Here is a 17,622-nt window from a genome sequence, read left to right as displayed (position 1 = left end):
ACTTAAGAACTGCTATATCCTCTTCTAGTTTATATTCTTTTATTACTGTTTCCCAAATTTTAAAAGTCAACTTGATCCATGGATTTTCAATAGTTTTTATTAAATCTTGCAGGCTGCTGTCTGCTATAATAGCTTGTATGGGGATGGAGGTCAGATTCTCCTCAATAACTTTCCATTGAGCGTCATATGAAGGATTACATCAGCATATCATAGGCCTTAATTGTGCTGCCCAATAATAATCCCTAAGAGAAGGTAAGCCCCACCCCCCTTTTCCTTTGTTAAGTTGTAAGGTTTTGAATCTAATTCGGGGCCTTTTTCCTTGCCATATGTATCTTGACAAAGTTTTATCCCATTCATTAACCAGTAGCACTGCCAGGCTTCTACCTTTCTACCTTTAAAACCCGGAGAGCAGCCAAATGGCTGGTAGGCTTTTAGCTAAGCTTTAGCTTCAGCCAAGTGGAAGCTAAATTGGCTAGTCATTCATATGTATATTAGGTTGTTACCTGGGAATTCTGGAGGGAGGGGAGTGGGGGTGTGTCAATGAGGGGGTGGGGGAGCTGCTAAAAGCTGTGAACTTCCTTTTGTGTTCGTCTGATGCATTCTCAATCATCCAGGGAAATAAATCTCCAAAAGTCACCAACTTGGAGTGTTTCAGTTTGCCATCTTAGGGAGAAATCAACACACATGGGTGTAGGTCCTTTGTTGCTGAGATTTATTGATAAAAACAGTACAAAAAACCAACCATTTGTACACATATTTACAAATGGCCTGCTGAGTGGTGCACGGAGCATGTTCATTGGTTCATGGACCTCCCTGAACTAATGGCATTTATTGCAATTGTCATCTTGCGGGGGGTTAACAGGGTTCCATCTCTAAATGACTGCTGGTCAGCAAACCTGGGAAACCCACAGATAATTGGAACTATGGCACGAAACCGCTTCCAAGACATCATGCAACACCTACGCTTTGATGACAAGTCCACCCGCAGTGATCGAGCAAAGACTGATAAGTTCGCTGCAATTTCCAGTGTGTGGGGATCATTTGTCACCAACTGCATCACGTGCTACAACCCTGGTCTACATATCACCGTTGATGAACAGCTTTTCCCATCAAAGACTCGGTGCTGTTTCCTGCAGTATATTGCAAGTAAACCTGACAAGTTTGGGATCAAGTTTTGGGTGGCTTGCGACCTAAAATCCAAGTACATTTGGAGGATGGTGGTTTTCCGTCTAAGAAGTTTTTGCGCAAGTGAAAGCGATGTGAAGAAATTGTCCGTGGTAACATTTCTGCCCTTGTCTAGGAATGGTTCCATCAGCCTCATTACTACATTTTCAGAAAGTCTCTCCCCAGTAGGACGATTGGGGTCCTTGCCAAGATATGGGAAGACATTGCAAATGTACTTGGATTTTAGGTCGCAAGCCACCCAAAACTTGATCCCAAACTTGTCAGGTTTACTTGCAATATACTGCAGGAAACAGCACCGAGTCTTTGATGGGAAAAGCTGTTCATCAACGGTGATATGTAGACCAGGGTTGTAGCACGTGATGCAGTTGGTGACAAATGATCCCCACACACTGGAAATTGCAGCGAACTTATCAGTCTTTGCTCGATCACTGCGGGTGGACTTGTCATCAAAGCGTAGGTGTTGCATGATGTCTTGGAAGCGGTTTCGTGCCATAGTTCCAATTATCTGTGGGTTTCCCAGGTTTGCTGACCAGCAGTCATTTAGAGATGGAACCCTGTTAACCCCCCGCAAGATGACAATTGCAATAAATGCCATTAGTTCAGGGAGGTCCATAAACCAATGAACATGCTCCGTGCACCACTCAGCAGGCCATTTGTAAATATGTGTACAAATGGTTGGTTTTTTGTACTGTTTTTATCAATAAATCTCAGCAACAGAGGACATACACCCATGTGTGTTGATTTCTCCCTAAGATGGCAAACTGAAACACTCCAAGTTGGTGACTTTTGGAGATTTATTTCCCTGGATGATTTAGAATGCATCAGACGAACACAAAAGGAAGTTCACAGCTTTTAGCAGCTCCCCCACCCCCTCATTGACACACTCCCCTCCCTCCAGAATTCCCAGGTAACAACCTAATATACATATGAATGACTAGCCAATTTAGCTTCCACTTGGCTGAAGCTAAAGCTTAGCTAAAAGCCATTTGGCTGCTCTCCGGGTTTTAAAGGTAGAAAAGCCAAATGGCTGCTCTCCGGGGATTTAATTAAATTGTTTCTGGTTAATTTCTGTTGGTAATGTTTGAAATAAATATAACAATTTAGGAAGTATATTAATTTTAATTGAATCTATTCTCGAATATAAACTTAAATATGGAATTAGATTCCATCTCGCTATATCTTCCTTAATTGTCTTTTGTATTGGTGAGTAATTTCGTTCTAATAGTTCTGCAAGATCCTTAGGTATTATGACTCCAAGATATTTAAAGCACTCTGTTTGCCATGCTAATTGGTACTTACTTTTAATTTCTTCTGATGGAATATAGTTGTACTTAAGCAATTGTGTTTAAGTTTTAAGTCAAATTCAGTAACCATGTGCTCCCCAGCCTCGTGTATGGGAGCCGCTCATACCACCCAGAGTCAGAACTACTCCACCGTCAAACCTATGGCACCCCACACCCACTTCAAGGCTATGCAGCAAGTCATCACCCAGGGAGCTCAAGACGGGGTGGAGCTTGGGGTGGACGAACACTAGGTAAGGATTTGGTTGTGCATTGTATAAATGCAAGTTTTAAATATTATATTCGAGTGAACTATACAGTGTTATTTCTATCATCATATGAACAAAACTGTAAATAGAAATAACCCACACAAAAAGAAACGTGAAATAAATGTCTGAACTGGAAAGGGAGGGGAAGTAATTATAGGATATTGTAGGAGGGAAGTGTGTATTGTAGGATCTTTACCTTATAATATAACATGCATTGAGGTGACCATTGTTGTGATTTTGCACTATATAAATAAAATTGAATTGAAAATTGAAATATATTGAACTGATATGCAAACCATAACGTACAAATGCAGAGTGGTTTATATAAATAAATCTTAGTATTTTATGGTATGTTACAGTTTTGATATGACTCCTATATTTTGACTACCATATTGGATTTATTGTTTTGATTCCGTCCATAGGGTATAGTGTTTTTTTTTCAGCACACAGATGGTAGGCACTAAGAAGGTAGACTACTAGACAGATTGGACTAGGACTATAAGGAACAAAGGAGTACAAATGTACATGCCAAACGGAAAAGGAGAAAAAAATCAAACTGTTTTCTTTCTTTGGAATAAAAAACAAAACTCAAGGGCAAAAGATGGAGATAGAGAAGTAGTATTATTTTCTAAAAGGTGAAGAAAAGCAGGCTATGTATGGAAATACAAATTCATAACCATATCTGTGTAATGCTTCTCAGTTTTATTTTACAACAGCTAAGCTCCATGGCCTATGTTGTATATCCCACAAAAATCAGTAATCAGTACACTGTTTTTGATATTTTTCGGTTTTAAATCTCGCTGCAATTAGCCGTAAATTGTATCTCACAAACACTGTATGCTTGTGTCACAAACACAAGAAATTCAAATCAGTTTGGGTGTTTAAATAGTCTCTGATAGGTTTGTAGCTTGAACCTATTCGCTGGAACGTTAAGGACAATCTGCTACGCAGCAAAAAGCAAGACCCAAGGCACCAAAGTTCTTTCTGTTACTCATACATGAGGGAGACCTGCCTGGAGCCAAGTGTCGTTCCACCACTTGACCTCTGTCAGACTCTCAGCCAGGCTCCCCATAGCACTCCTTTTATTGTGGTTACATGAATATGCATAGGGTCATTAACATATAACATCTTACATAGGTACACATGTGAACAAAGAATACTGTGTGTGTGTGTGTGTGTGTGTGTGTGTGTGTGTGTGTGTGTGTGTGTGTGTGATTTGTGTGAGGTCAAGATGTGACCCTGTGAAGACTCCCCAAAGCTGGTGCCAGGAGTCCAATGGGTCCATCTAAACAAAAGGCTCTTCTACTTAAAGAAATATACGTGTGTTTGCTATACCATAAATCAATAAAGAGAAGATAGGATCTCTCCCATGTTTCCAGGCTGTGGGTGTGCATTCTAGTATGGAATACACACCAAGGCTTTGTAGTCTGTTAAAGATCACACAGCCTACCACTACACAACTGATTATAAACCTCTAAGCATACATGGTTAAATATTTCTAAGCATAAATGACAATCAACAATACAAAACCTATCAGTCTCCTCCTTGTATTTTGGGCCTTGAGAAAGACAGTTTTCTGCAGAGTTCTCACATCTTCAAACATAGCATAATTGGTATGGCCCGGATCTGACCCACACAATGTGCTTACACATGGCCCACATACCGCAAAGAATGATGGTCCTTTGGTCGCCCAGATCTGGTCTGCCAGAGGTGGCCCACACATGAGCCAGCACAAGGCCAGTTGCAGAACAGTTTCAGCTCTGGCCCCAGATGTCAGCCTAATGTGTACCTTAATCAAGCCATGTAATAACAACATGTGCTGGAACATAATAGTGCAAAAGTAACATGACGAAACTCTGCTCAGACAGTGAATGGGCTGATTCTTCTATAGCACTTTTCTACTCTCCCAGATTACTCAAAGTGCTCTATACAAAATGCCACATTCACCCAACCACACACTTTATCTAAACTGAGTGCTTCCTAACTTTATTCATAGTCTTGACTTGCAGACTGGAGGAGCCAGGGATCAAACCACTAACCTTCCGATCAGTAGGTGACCTGCTCTGCCTCCTGAGCTACAGCCACCCAGTGGTAAACATGAGTCAACCCTCACTAGGTTTTGGATAAAGTGTACACTCACAAACCTGTCAAACCTGCATTTGAAACATTGGCTACCGTAGCAGTATAGTATTGCAACAAGGCATTTGGGTCTTCTAACTAAAATGGGAAAATAGGAACATAAATAGTGCCATCATTGCCAGACCTGGCCCACATCTGGTTGACATACACCCTACCATGACATCAGTCAGTCAGAAGTGCCAGTGTGACGCCAGATCTGGGCCAGACCTGTTTTCTATAAGCCTTGGCCACATAAACCAAACCACAATCAAGACAGATGTGGCAAGCCATCACATAGACAGTGGCATCATTGCCAGGCCTGGCCCATATCTGGATGACATATGTCTTTACATGCCAGAAGTCAGCCAGCAGTGCCGACTTGACACCAGATCCGGGCCAGACCTGCTTTCTGTGTGGGTTTTTGTAAATACCATCAGTATTTTTATTTTTATTTTTTTATGCCAAAACCCAGTTTGCTCTTGTGCGATACGTTGGTAGCTCAAAGTCTGAAGATTTTCTAAACTGTTTATATCATCTATGATATCAAGTAACTGAGGTTTGTATTTTGTTGCAAGGTCTGTCAGGGCTGTTTGACTCCAGTCTCCATCATGCCAGCCCCTCAGGTCCCGACCCCTCTGTCATGAATCTGATTTCAGTTCTGGATTCACGGCCTCCACAGCCCTCACCCTCTGCTTCCTCCCTTCTCTCTCAGTTCCGCACATCCTCTTGGCAGACTGGTGAGTGTCAGCCTGTTGTAGGAACAACATTTAAAAAAAAAATAAAAACAAACTATTGTCAGTCCCAGTTCTTAAACTTAAAATAAAACGAAGTCAAATTTCAGTCCTAAAAGTATTTTCTCTGATTCTATAAGCAAAAAGTAAAATTTCTGTAGTCTCAAAATAAAAGTAAAACAAATGACAATTTTTCAAAAATGAACTTTTGAAAGAAGTTCATTTTTTCAATGACTTAGACTGACCAACACTTTCTATGTAATATTGTGTCCTGTAGCCATGCATACACCGGCCCCAACGGACCTCTTTATTTCAGGGGCACTTCCAGGTTCAAGCTCCTTTCCCTCCTCCTCAGCCCTTTCTGCATACCAGAATCCTAGCATTTTTTCTGGACGATCATTCACTCCCTCATTATCCCTGCAGGATACAACTACATTTAGCCGAACTTCTAACGGCTTGATATCCCCACATGATCCCTTGGTACATATCAAAAGATCCTCTCAGTCCAGCTTGGGCTTTGATCACTTGCTGTCTTCCCAGAGCACTGCCTTCCGGGGCTCCCAGGAATCTGCAACTCCCCAGACCCAAGACCCTTCCACTTCCTCCAATTGCCACCTGTCCCCTCCCCACTTTAATCTGTTGCCCTCTCAGCTTCATAACTCATCCTCTCAACTATATAATGCTTCGATGTCCTCATCGATGGCAGCCCTGCCACCTGCAGTTCTTCCTGAACCTCAGCCACTTCCACAGACAGCAATTTCCCGCCATGATAGTGTGATCAAGCATTACCCTCGCTCATCTTCAGCCCACACCACAACCCTACAATCACAATCCTATGCCAGCTCTGGTGGTTCATCTGGCTACCACCAGCTAGTCAGCCATTATCAGCATTCTGGTGTGTCCTGCAGTCCACTGGGGAAACTGAGCCTATCCTCTGACCCCAAGACCTCACCACAGATGGAATCCCAGATATATCAACCTGTCATCCAAACAGCCTATACCTCATCATTATCCAGCTCCTCAACTCCCTCCTCCTCTTCAGCTACTACTAAAGGTGCCAAAAGTTCCTGCTCCACAAGTAACTATTCGTCTTCTTCCTATACCCCACAAACTCCACCATTAACCTCCTCCACCACCTCCTTATCCTCTTCTAGCTCAAAGACCAGAACTATTTCTCTGTCTGCTCCCTCTCTTCAGCAACCCACACCTCAGTCAGCACTAGTACCACCTCTTCTCCCAGTGGTGTCATCATCCCTTGTACAACAAGCAGCAGCCAGTCAATATCTGTCCACCTATGGCTCTCAATCTGTGACCAAACCTAGCACGAGCTTGCCAAACCAGACCCCTCCCCAGAAACACATTCAGTCGTATTCCCCCAACCTGCCACCATCTACACACATGAATGTGCATTATGATGGCTTCAACTCACCCCATGTCCGGGATTTGAGCACTGGAGCAAGGAGCAGTGGGGGGAAAGACTTCATGGGTGTAGGCTCTGGTGAACGCTCCTTCTCTGCAGAGATAATTGCTCAAGACTCAAGTTTTGTCTCAACATCTCTCAGAAAACCACACACTCCATCCACTGAATATGGGAGTGGATCAGCTGGGAGTGGACCTAGTATTCACAGTGTAGTAGGCTCTGCGGTAACTGGGAACGGGGCTGCTGGTAATGAAGGCAGTAGCGCCTATCACCTGACTGAGTCTAGTACATCACCTTCAACCAATTCTACTATCAGTTATTCAGGATTGCACTCTCCTGTAGCTGCTCGACCTGTACAGTCCCCTGGAGGCTCAGGGGCAAATAAATACTTTTCTTCGATCCCAGCTCCTACTTTTATGTCCTCACCACAAGGTTTCCCTGATAACCGACAAGCTCGGAACCAGTTGTACCAGTCAACACCCCCGAACGCCAAAACAGAGGCCACAAACATGCTGGGGGCTGAGGAATCCCAAGACGAAGGAAACAGTGAAGATTTCCTTATCCACCACTTACTACGTCCCCAAAGCTCAAATTCCCACTTTTCCCAACATCACCCACATTCTGAGCAACTGTCTCAACCAATCCTTCATGGGGAGAGCAAGGGAATGACACACGATCTTAACAAGACATCAGAAGAGCTCTACCAGCTTCAGAGTGTCATTTGTACCAATAACATTACCAGCAATTCTGGTCTTGGAATGGCAATTAATGATACAGTGAGCTTAGACAGACCGTTAGAAATATCACAGAAGAAACAGCAGGCCAGGTCAGACACGATCATGTCAAAGTCAAATACTTCAGGGGTGCGAAGAATATCTGATTCTCATTCTCATGCCATCCACTCGCATCATCAGCAAAATGAGTTAATGGGTTCTGCGGTCCATTATGGAAGAGGTGATCCCTACATACAGCACCCAAACTCCCAGCATCCTCATAGCACTTCACATGTGTCCACACACTCTCAGCACTACACTCAGCACTCTCAAATCTCCCAGCACTCTCTGCACACTCAGCATACACATCACTCTCAACATTCTCAGCATAGTCATCGTAATTCCCTCCCACAAAGCCATTCTCATATAGAGATTAAGAAGCCTTCAGATGCAAATGACAATGCCTACTATGCACCAGATGTACAGCAAACTCGACAAAGCCATGTCTCTGTCACTCTGATGAATATGTCACCAGACCATCCCAAGCAAACTCACATGTTACAGTCTGTCCCTTCTCACACTATCCAAAACAAGCTGGATTCCCAACAAGCCCCACAGCAGCAACAGAAGCACCACCACCAACAGCAGCAACACCAGCAAGCTATGATGGGTTCAGTTAGAAGAGCAGGGTCTGCTGGGTTGGAATCCCATGTACAGAACCGGTCCTCACAGAGTCTAGATACCCACTACAGTGGAACCCATCCAACATATCAAACACGAGCCAGTCAGAGTTCAGTATCTCCACTACAGATGCTAGATCAATCACTTTCTCAGGCCAATGGTACAGACAGTGGAAAATCTCTGGACAGAAGTGGAGCTGATATGACTGTGACAGGACAGGAAAGAGATAGAGGAGACAGACATACACAACAGCACAGACTTAACACCCACCAGCATCCTCAACAAACAAAATCGGATCTTCATGACTTCCTTTCTGAACAAGATTTGGACTTATACACCCCTTCACACTTGAGCCATCTCAACCAACCTCAGACCCACCCCCACACCCATGCTCTGCAACACACTCAGCACACTCATCATCAACTGTCTGTTACCACTCAGATAACTCATTCACACTTGCAACAGATGACAATACATTTAGCAACACCCCAACAACAGCAATCCCAGGTCACAGATCCTGAAACACAACTCTCACACTCACAGTTAGAGCAGCTCAAACAGCATCAATTTGAGACAGTAAGCCAGACAGATAAAGTAGGACAGACTCAAGCTCAACTGCAGCAATGTGCACCTTTGACCTCAATCTGCTTTCCAGACTGTGTTTTTCCTGAGATGGAGGATCTGTTTTGTTCATCTGAATACAAATCAAGCTGTGCGGGGGCAGGACACAGTGCTCAAGAAAACCTCAGCCAGGGTCACGGACCGACACAAGAGGATATGGAGGCTTTAAAATCAGGAGATGCTGCAGAGGGCTATAATATGGTTGGTCATCAAAGCAATCAAGGATTTGGACAGTACTGCCAAAGACTTTCAAGAACAGGAAATGGTGATCTGCACTTAGACCATGACTGTCTGAAGACTCATGAGCTTCCTTCCACTGTGAATACTGACCAGCTTGGCCTCATCCAATCCCAAACTCCCATTATGGGATTGAATTCAGCAGTTCAAGAGGATAGCTTAGTCAACAAGATGATAGCAACTGTGGGAGTGGATGAAAATTCCAACAGCACTGGTGTAACCTCTCCTATCTTCTGTTCCTCTCGGCCCAAAAAACTGCTGAGGACCAGCTCATTTCACTTGCTTAAACAGCGACGTGAGCCACAACCTCAAACAAAGAAAAACTATGCGCAGGAGTATGAATTTTGGGATGACGAAGATAAAGCTGATGTTCCAGCAGATATTCGCCTTAACAATCGCCGGCTTCCTGACTTGCTGCCTGACTTGGTGTCCAGTTGTAGAAAACCTGGTGGGGTTTCTGGAATAAGTGGACTAAGCCCACAAATAGGTGATATGGCCTTTTGCCACCCCTCCAGCTACTCTTCTCTTGGACACCCTTCGCAACCCCCCCCTCACGATGGTCCTAAGAAAAGGGGCAGGAAACCAACTAAACCAAAACGTGAAGGACCTCCTCGGCCACGAGGTCGCCCACGTATACGTCCTCTTCCAGAACCTCCTTACTGTAGGTGCCTGATGGGCTCTGCAGCTGGAGAAAATAGAAGGGGGCGTAGCCGAGGTCGAGGGCGAGGCAGACGGGAAGAAGGAAAAGTGCAAATGCATCGGGATATGAACAAAACACAAACCCTTTCATATAATCACCAGCAACAGTACCAACAGCAACAGTGCAGCCAACATCATCAACAGCAACATCACAGGCAGCAGGCGGATCTCCATCAGCAGCTCCAACAACATCACCACCATCACCAGCAAGAACATGTTTCCTGTCCCCACCCTCAACTGCATCATCAGCAACAACAGCATACATCTCACCAGCCACAGCAAGATCCAGTCAGAAATTTTAAGGTAATGCAGAAAATCTGGTATGTAAATCTGGAATCATGATCCTAAGCAGGGTAAAACCTGTCTTAGCTTGGATTCTTCTTAATAACCTATCTTTTTCTCAGATCAAACTGCCCCTTGCCACTATGTCTCCACCAGAGTCCTTGTTGAGGACAGACTCGCTATCCAGCAGTGAGCCTGTTCTCTCTGAGGGATCGGTGGGGTCGGCACCATCTCTGGGCTTGAGTCCTGGTCCCACTACCACTGTTGACTACAACAGAAATGAGGGGAATCAGACAAAAGACGAGATGATGATACATCAGCAGAGAGCTAAGGAGGTAAAGAAAACTAAGAAGAAAAGAGGCTTCTCATAAAAGCTGCAATAGAAATGTCTGATAAAAGTGTATTTTATCTGCTACACTATAACATTTTGGAAACAGATGTCTAAAGGTGTCATTCTGCAAATTTGAATGGAAGTTCGCAGTGCGAGGCAGGCCGGAGGTGAAAGTTTTCTCCCCTGAGTCAGATTATATTTTAAGAATGGGGGGACTTTTTTTTTATGGGAAAGCCAGATGACTAATTCTGTAAACAAAAGAAATTACTGTTTAAGTGAAAACATAATTATCTGAAGAGTGGATTTTGTTTTAGTGAACAAGAAAATAGTTTAAAAAAAAAGAGCTCAGAGACATAGGGAGAATAAAATCTGCCATCCTCTGCTTTAAAAAAATAATCACATAACCAGTATGAACCTTTTGTGATTTTTTTGTCGTTTAATTGGTCCATAAATACTTACTGATAGGTTTAGTAGAATAAGCAGGTAACAATATTTTTAAAGAAATGAAGTAGTGGGTAACTTTGAGGTGTTTTACAGAAATGAGACATTCATAACACTGTAAGTAATTTTAATTAGTGTCTAACTTTCTCCATCTTACACTGTAAATATGCTGTATTTGTAGATACAAACGACCTTATGTGTGTACATTTTTATATATCAATTTGTTATTGAGTCATTTAATGTTTTCACAGCTTTATTTAATATTCATTTTCTTTGTGTGCTGACGGCTGTTTGACTATTCCACTATCCTTTTATAATACAACATATATGTTTTATATATAAAAATGTGATGAAGGCCTTTGCCTGTCTAATGAGAGACAGAGAGAGTGAGAACAATAGAGCAAAATTAATTTTTTAAATAAATATTGTTCAACTTCAACTTTCAAAAGCACCATAAGAAAACTACAAAAACCGAACGTTTGTGAATGAAGAAAGACTTCAATAGAAGAATTTTTTTATTTAAATAAAAAAACAAAACTGATTAACATAATAATAAACAGTACTTTTATTTATATTTCTCTTTATTTGTACATTTATGTTATTGTCTGCTTCTTTGCTTTTCTTTTTTATACCCATTCTTTTCTTCTTTGTTTCTTTTTGTCATGAAAATGAATCTGAGGGAGAAAATTCTCTGGCTCTTCTCAACAATGTTGCTCATTATTCTACTAAAATGCATGGAAATCAAACACTACTTATAATTACTGACAGTATAATTTCTTTCTTCATTCATTGTCACGGTCTGGCTGGCAGACCGTGGGGATGTGGGGAAAGGAGGACCCAAAACGCAGACTCTGCGATGCAAACAGTGCTCTTTATTCACAGTGAAAAACTGTAAACACAATAACTCCCCGTTGCTCCCTTGAACCCCGTGTGCGTGCTTCCCTCCGACGTCTGTGCTCGTGCTCGTGCTCCCCGCTGTTGTGTTTCCGCACACCCCGTGCGTGCTGCCTTTCTGGACCAGTCTTCCTCCTGCAGGGAAACCATAGAGGCAGCCGTCAACACTAACCCTCGGCGGGCATATACGAACAACACAGACATATGCTGACACACTAACTTGGTACGATAACTCAATGATCCCGCGCCGGTGGGAGCTCCAACACTCTCCTAAGTAGCTCCCCCGACGAGCCCTGATCACCAACAGGTGTGGCAGGAACTTCAGGTGTGGCCAGTCCTTCGCAGGGCCACACCTATCAGGCCTGCAGGTGGCTGTGCTCCATCCTCCAGCCACACCCGCAGACATACACACGTATACACCCACACCCTGCCTATACATACGAGTGGGACACAGACTAACACAGCATTGTGGAGAAAACACACATCACCAAATAATAATAATACTAACAACAATAACAACAGTCAAAACTGGTCACGGACCCCCGAGTCCTCCAGAGCCGGGTCCGTGACATTCATATAAAAACTGGAATTGTAACTCTTTATTCTAGTATGCCCATTAGTAAGTCTTTGCAGGTAAATTAAATGGCCTACATTAAAAATGTTTTTTTAAAAACACATTAAAAACTACTTTAAGATGGGGGAATGAGACCTTCAGTTATGAGCCATGTTATAAAGTGAAGTTCAGAATAAACAATGAGCAGAAACAGATTTATCCTTGTAGTCATGTAATATCATTTGTGCTGAGGTTTCAGTGTTGTCTGTGAATGTGTGGGAGAAACAACTGTCACCATGAGTGGAAGCTGACTGATTTTACATGGCAGTTTCAACTTTGAGTTTCATGCTAGAGTGAAACGAAAGCTAGTTGCCATGGCAACGGGAAGATGCTCTGTATGTACAATCAATATTCTCAGTATAAGGGACGCCTGAAATCTCCCCCAAAATGAAAGTAATTGCACATTTAAGCAACACTCTTATTATTTAGTAAATGTTGTTAGCACTGCAAGTAAAAAAACAGACTAAGTGTTAAAGTGCCGACTTGGCGTCTGTAGGACTCCACCTTCAAAATGGGTGAAAGACAACGACGTTGCAGGACAGTACAGCAAAAACATTGCTGTTTTTCTCGTGTTTAATTTCCTGAGACAATAAGTATTGGTTCAATAACAATACTCATTATAGCTAAACTAGGTATCAAGTTTAACCTTTCTCTGTAATGGTTTGACCTATCCTTTGTTATATATTTATTTACCCTTGTCATTACGGTTTTAACTGTAAAACAGCTGGTGGTGGATGGTTGGAAGAAAGAAACTGACAATTCACTGAATCCTGAAGCCTGGACTGCTATGCAGAAACTCTCAAATTCAGTAAGTTCCTTTAGTCCATTGCATAAATGAGGAAAGCCAGGAGCTTCATATATAATTCATATGTCATCTATTCAAATTCAAGCCTCTGGAAGAAGCATTTCTTCATAAATCAGGTAGTTATAGGCATTTAGACAATACCTGTGAAATAATGTGGCACTGATCCCTGGTAGAGTCTGCAGTGGAACAAAAGAACAACAACATCAACTCTATTTTAATTTGTATAATTTGGAAAGAAAGTGGATGAGGCTGATTGACAGCCAGCTTTTTCTGGCTTACAAAACGGAGAGGAGAGCGATGCCTGCCACCAAGGCAGCTGTTGCCACAGTTACTGCATTTTTCAGCACAAGACCTTAGTGCCATCTGCTGGCTGTTAAGCTGTACTACCAAGATCTGTATTTACTGCTAAAGTGGAAAACTCCTTCACAGCTCTTACAAACTTTATTATAATGGAAAAGTTAGATTGTTGTTTAGTCCACATGTAAAAAATTCAGCACAAAGGGTGTCTCTTTATTTGCTATGAGCTATATACGCAATACATGGACAAACGTATCGGGTCAATACAATGATTTGAATTCAGCTGTTGTCAGTTACCTGGCCAGTTTGTTTCAGTTGTGAAAGAATGAATTGTTCGAAAGAGTGCAGTGTGCTACAGTAATGGGATGCCACACCTGCAACAGCTTAGCTTGTAAAATGTTCTTCTAGATATTTGATAAGCATATGAAGTTGCAGAGTGGGTTCACTGTTTGCTGAAGGGCATATTGTGTAAAAGTCACTCACTGAGGCCTACGCAGCTCTGCCCATGAAAGTAAACTTTGACACAAAATACTCTGTTTTATGACATCATAGCAAACTTGGAGGGTTTGGACTTTATGGATCAAATTACAAATCTGTCATTTACCTTAAAATAAGATAAGATAACCTTTATTAGTCCCACACGTGGGAAATTTGTTGTGTCACAGCAGAAAGTGGACAGTGCAAAGTTACAGTAGCAAAAATTAAGAAAAATAATGGAATTGGATAAGATAATAAGAATAGGATACTATATACAACTGCATTAAACATTTTAAACAACTGCATTAAACACTATATACAACTGAATTAAATAGTAGGTTGTCAGAAAAAAGTAAAATTGCACTGTATTTCACATGTGTGGATGTGTGTGTTTGGTCATCTGCAAAGTCTTTGTTCTGGAGTCTGACAGCAGTGGGGAGCAAAGATCTGCAGAATCAGATCTGCAGAATCTCTCAAGTTGAAAATGCAGCCACTTAGGTGAACAACTGATGTGTATGGAGGGACACATCAGTGTCCAAAGTAGTGGTTTATGTGCAAGTATACCATCCACACTGACACAAATACAAGAAAACAGCCTTTGAATAGATGTCCACTGTAGTCTTTCTAAGTGAATGCTGGCAATTATTATGTCATAACACCATCAGTTATTAGCTTCTGCTTTTTTACAGATTGACGAGAAGGTCTTGGACTTCAAACCAAGCTTCATGGCCTCTTTTTTGGATTTTCTGAAGACAGGTAAAGTACAGCCAGCCCTTGAACCAAGACATGATGGAGGCAACCAAGAAACCTGTTCCTCTATGAGGGGAGGAATTAAATGCTTATCCTCACCATCTCCTCCCCTACCACCAACTTCTCCCCAGCAGCCTCCAGGACAGTTCAGCGATGGCAGCCCGGGTGAAGGGCCAGACCTAACCCTCAGTAGCTGCCAAAGTCCCTGCAAACCTCTGGATGATGAACTGAAAAGAAACCTGGAGACTCTCCCCTCTTTCTCCTCTGATGAGGAGGATTCAGTAAATAAGAACCAGGACTTGCAGAAGAGCATCTCATCTGCAATCTCTGCCCTCTATGACACTCCACACTCACTGGCTGCTGCAGTGGCTTCTGCAGTAGTCAAAGCACAACCCATGCTTTCTCCACCCACGCCACAGGAGCCGTCGCTCAGCCCGCCTCTCAAGACCAATTCTCCCCTCATTCCTAGTATGGAGAGCATAAAAGATGGGGCACTTGCACACACTCAGCATAACACACAAAGTAAACAAAACACACGTGAGGAACAAAAAATGATTTCCACACTGTCGGACATGGAGGGGGTAGGATCTCAGCATGAAAGAGAAGAAGAAAACAGCAAGAAGGAGGAAGGCGAGGAGATGGCAAGCAAAGAAGAAAACATCAGGCATTCACACAATATGTTGCAGGGACCAGCGGAAAAACAGGAGAGGGAGGATACAGCAACTGACACGCAGATTATGGAGGGCCATGATGGTATTTATATTTGTCCTCTTATTTCCTCTTTAACAGCTTCAGTTTGTAGTTACGTTCTGTGGTGCTCATCTGTGAGATGGCCTCCATTTAACACATGTGTAACTTCAGCTTGGTTGTAGATGTTAGTGTCTCGCTGTTAAAACATTGTCTCCACTGTCAAATTTCTAAAAATGTGTCGTGTCCAAATTCATGGGCTGCATCCTCCTGAGGCCGCATTTGTAGACCAATTATGTCACAAGGCCGTCCAAATTCATACTCTTCCAAATACAGCCGACTAATGTGTCCTCCTTTTCCCCGAATTTGAAGGATGGGTCGGGTGTGTCCTTCGTGGCCCACCATATCCCAGAATTCATAGCACTGCTCAGCCAATTCCAGTTTTCAACAATGGCGGCCACTACTAAGTTTTAAAATTACTCTTATTATTCTTTCTGGGTCACAAAATAAACTTTAAAGATATTTTCAGGCGAGCATGTAGCCGTGTAAACTCCAAATATCTGCTCGGTTTATCAAGACATCACATATTTGCAAAAGTGCTCCGACGTTTTCGGAGACGTCTGCTACCCACCAGCTCGATAGCTGACCAGGAGGTCGAGGGTCACTACAGCTGCCGAGAATGGCAAACTCCCTGCACATCATTTTCAGATCACCGCGGTCTTTCACTACTGAGGTTAAACGTAAGTCACTTATATAACCTAAAATGTTATTTTTTGGCTTTTTCGTGTTTTATTTGTTCCTGAGTAAATCCGTTTGGCTGAGACTAAAGTTATAGTTTTCACACAGCTGAATAAACGTCACACAGAAAACTGAAACAGAAGTGTGAGATGGTCGATAGTTTACTCCAGTGTCCTGTTATATTTTAGATAGCAAGGAGCAGACGGCTGAGCTTATTAAAGTCCACCGAGACAGCGGTGACGCTAATCTGAAGGCTTCCGGTCTACCCGACCTTCTGAGGACCCGGCCCACATAGACCGCGAAGGCCGGGTCCTCAGGAGGATGCAGCCCATGAATTTGGACACGACAAAATTCTCTAGATCCGGGGTCGGCAATCTTTCTGATAATGAGTGCCATTTAAAATTTCCTCAGAAGTCAGTGTGCCATATGATTGCATTAGCAATAAATGTAATAACGCTCTGTATTAACAGTTACACACTATATAGAACAACTTTATAGAATTATATTTGTTGACAGATGTTGGCAGCTGTCAGCGAATAGTTATCAGCTATTTTGAAACAAAGAAAAAGACACTTTTTATCCATAACAGCAAATGAACTGTACAACAGAAAATGTAAATGCTATTTATGGTCTCCTCACAACAATGATAAGAATAATAAACTGGGCCAATATGGCATGTTTGTTAATACAGAGACATATGTTAATGTGATCTCTGGTCTCCCACTCAGAGACACAGGTCTCCCAGTGTTCAGCATTCAGAGGCTACCTGAGGACTCATATGAGAGAATCTGCTCACACAGACATGTAGAGCCAAACACTGTCAATAAGGCCTCTGCAATGTTCTGAAGACAGTTAAACTTGTCAGGTAGTGACGTCCAGCAGGTGAACATGCAGCTCCATGAACACGCACAGCTGTGGATTCCAGCTGCTTCGATGTTATATGTATGATTTCTATACATTTTACATCAGATAAAAACTTTGGTTGTAAGATTTAGATAATTATTTAATAAAAGCGAGACATTTTAAATGAGAATAAGAAAGAAAAGTATTTCTTTGTGCCCCCTCTCCCTGTCAATGCCCTACCTGCCCCCCTGGCAACACTTTGCTAGACCCGCCCCTGCACAGTTACCAGCTGTCAGCTGCTTAGAAAAGGATCCTGGTGTTATTTGTCTCTCAGAAACAGTTCATAACTTCAACTCATTCATGTGACCTAAAAGGTAAACCTGTTTCTCCATCACAGCCCTGATGATTCAGTAAGGACATCTCCTGGTTTCATCCTCATGTTTCCCTCTCACCACATATCTAAACCGATATCATGACCAGCAGCTTTACAGCTGTGGCTCCAGCAAACAT

At 42.6% G+C, this 17,622-nt stretch overlaps 1 protein-coding gene across 2 annotated transcripts in view; it reads left to right on the top strand.

The window, feature by feature from the left end:
- The window catches only part of prr12b (proline rich 12b), a 62,177-nt gene that overhangs the window by 21,667 nt on the left and 22,888 nt on the right, over positions 1–17,622 (top strand). Inside the window, exons 2-7 of one of the 2 annotated variants that reach the window (XM_076882804.1) lie at positions 2,571–2,719; positions 5,428–5,589; positions 5,861–10,257; positions 10,359–10,571; positions 13,240–13,323; positions 14,784–15,597. In XM_076882804.1, coding sequence (XP_076738919.1) covers positions 2,571–2,719; positions 5,428–5,589; positions 5,861–10,257; positions 10,359–10,571; positions 13,240–13,323; positions 14,784–15,597 — 5,819 coding nt within the window. The remainder of the gene's footprint in view (positions 1–2,570; positions 2,720–5,427; positions 5,590–5,860; positions 10,258–10,358; positions 10,572–13,239; positions 13,324–14,783; positions 15,598–17,622) is intronic. The other variant, XM_076882805.1, reaches the window with a different exon arrangement.

This window comes from Maylandia zebra, linkage group LG4 (assembly GCF_041146795.1).
Source record: "Maylandia zebra isolate NMK-2024a linkage group LG4, Mzebra_GT3a, whole genome shotgun sequence".
Lineage (NCBI taxonomy): Eukaryota > Metazoa > Chordata > Actinopteri > Cichliformes > Cichlidae > Maylandia > Maylandia zebra.
This window is presented reverse-complemented; position numbering and strand designations above follow the sequence as displayed.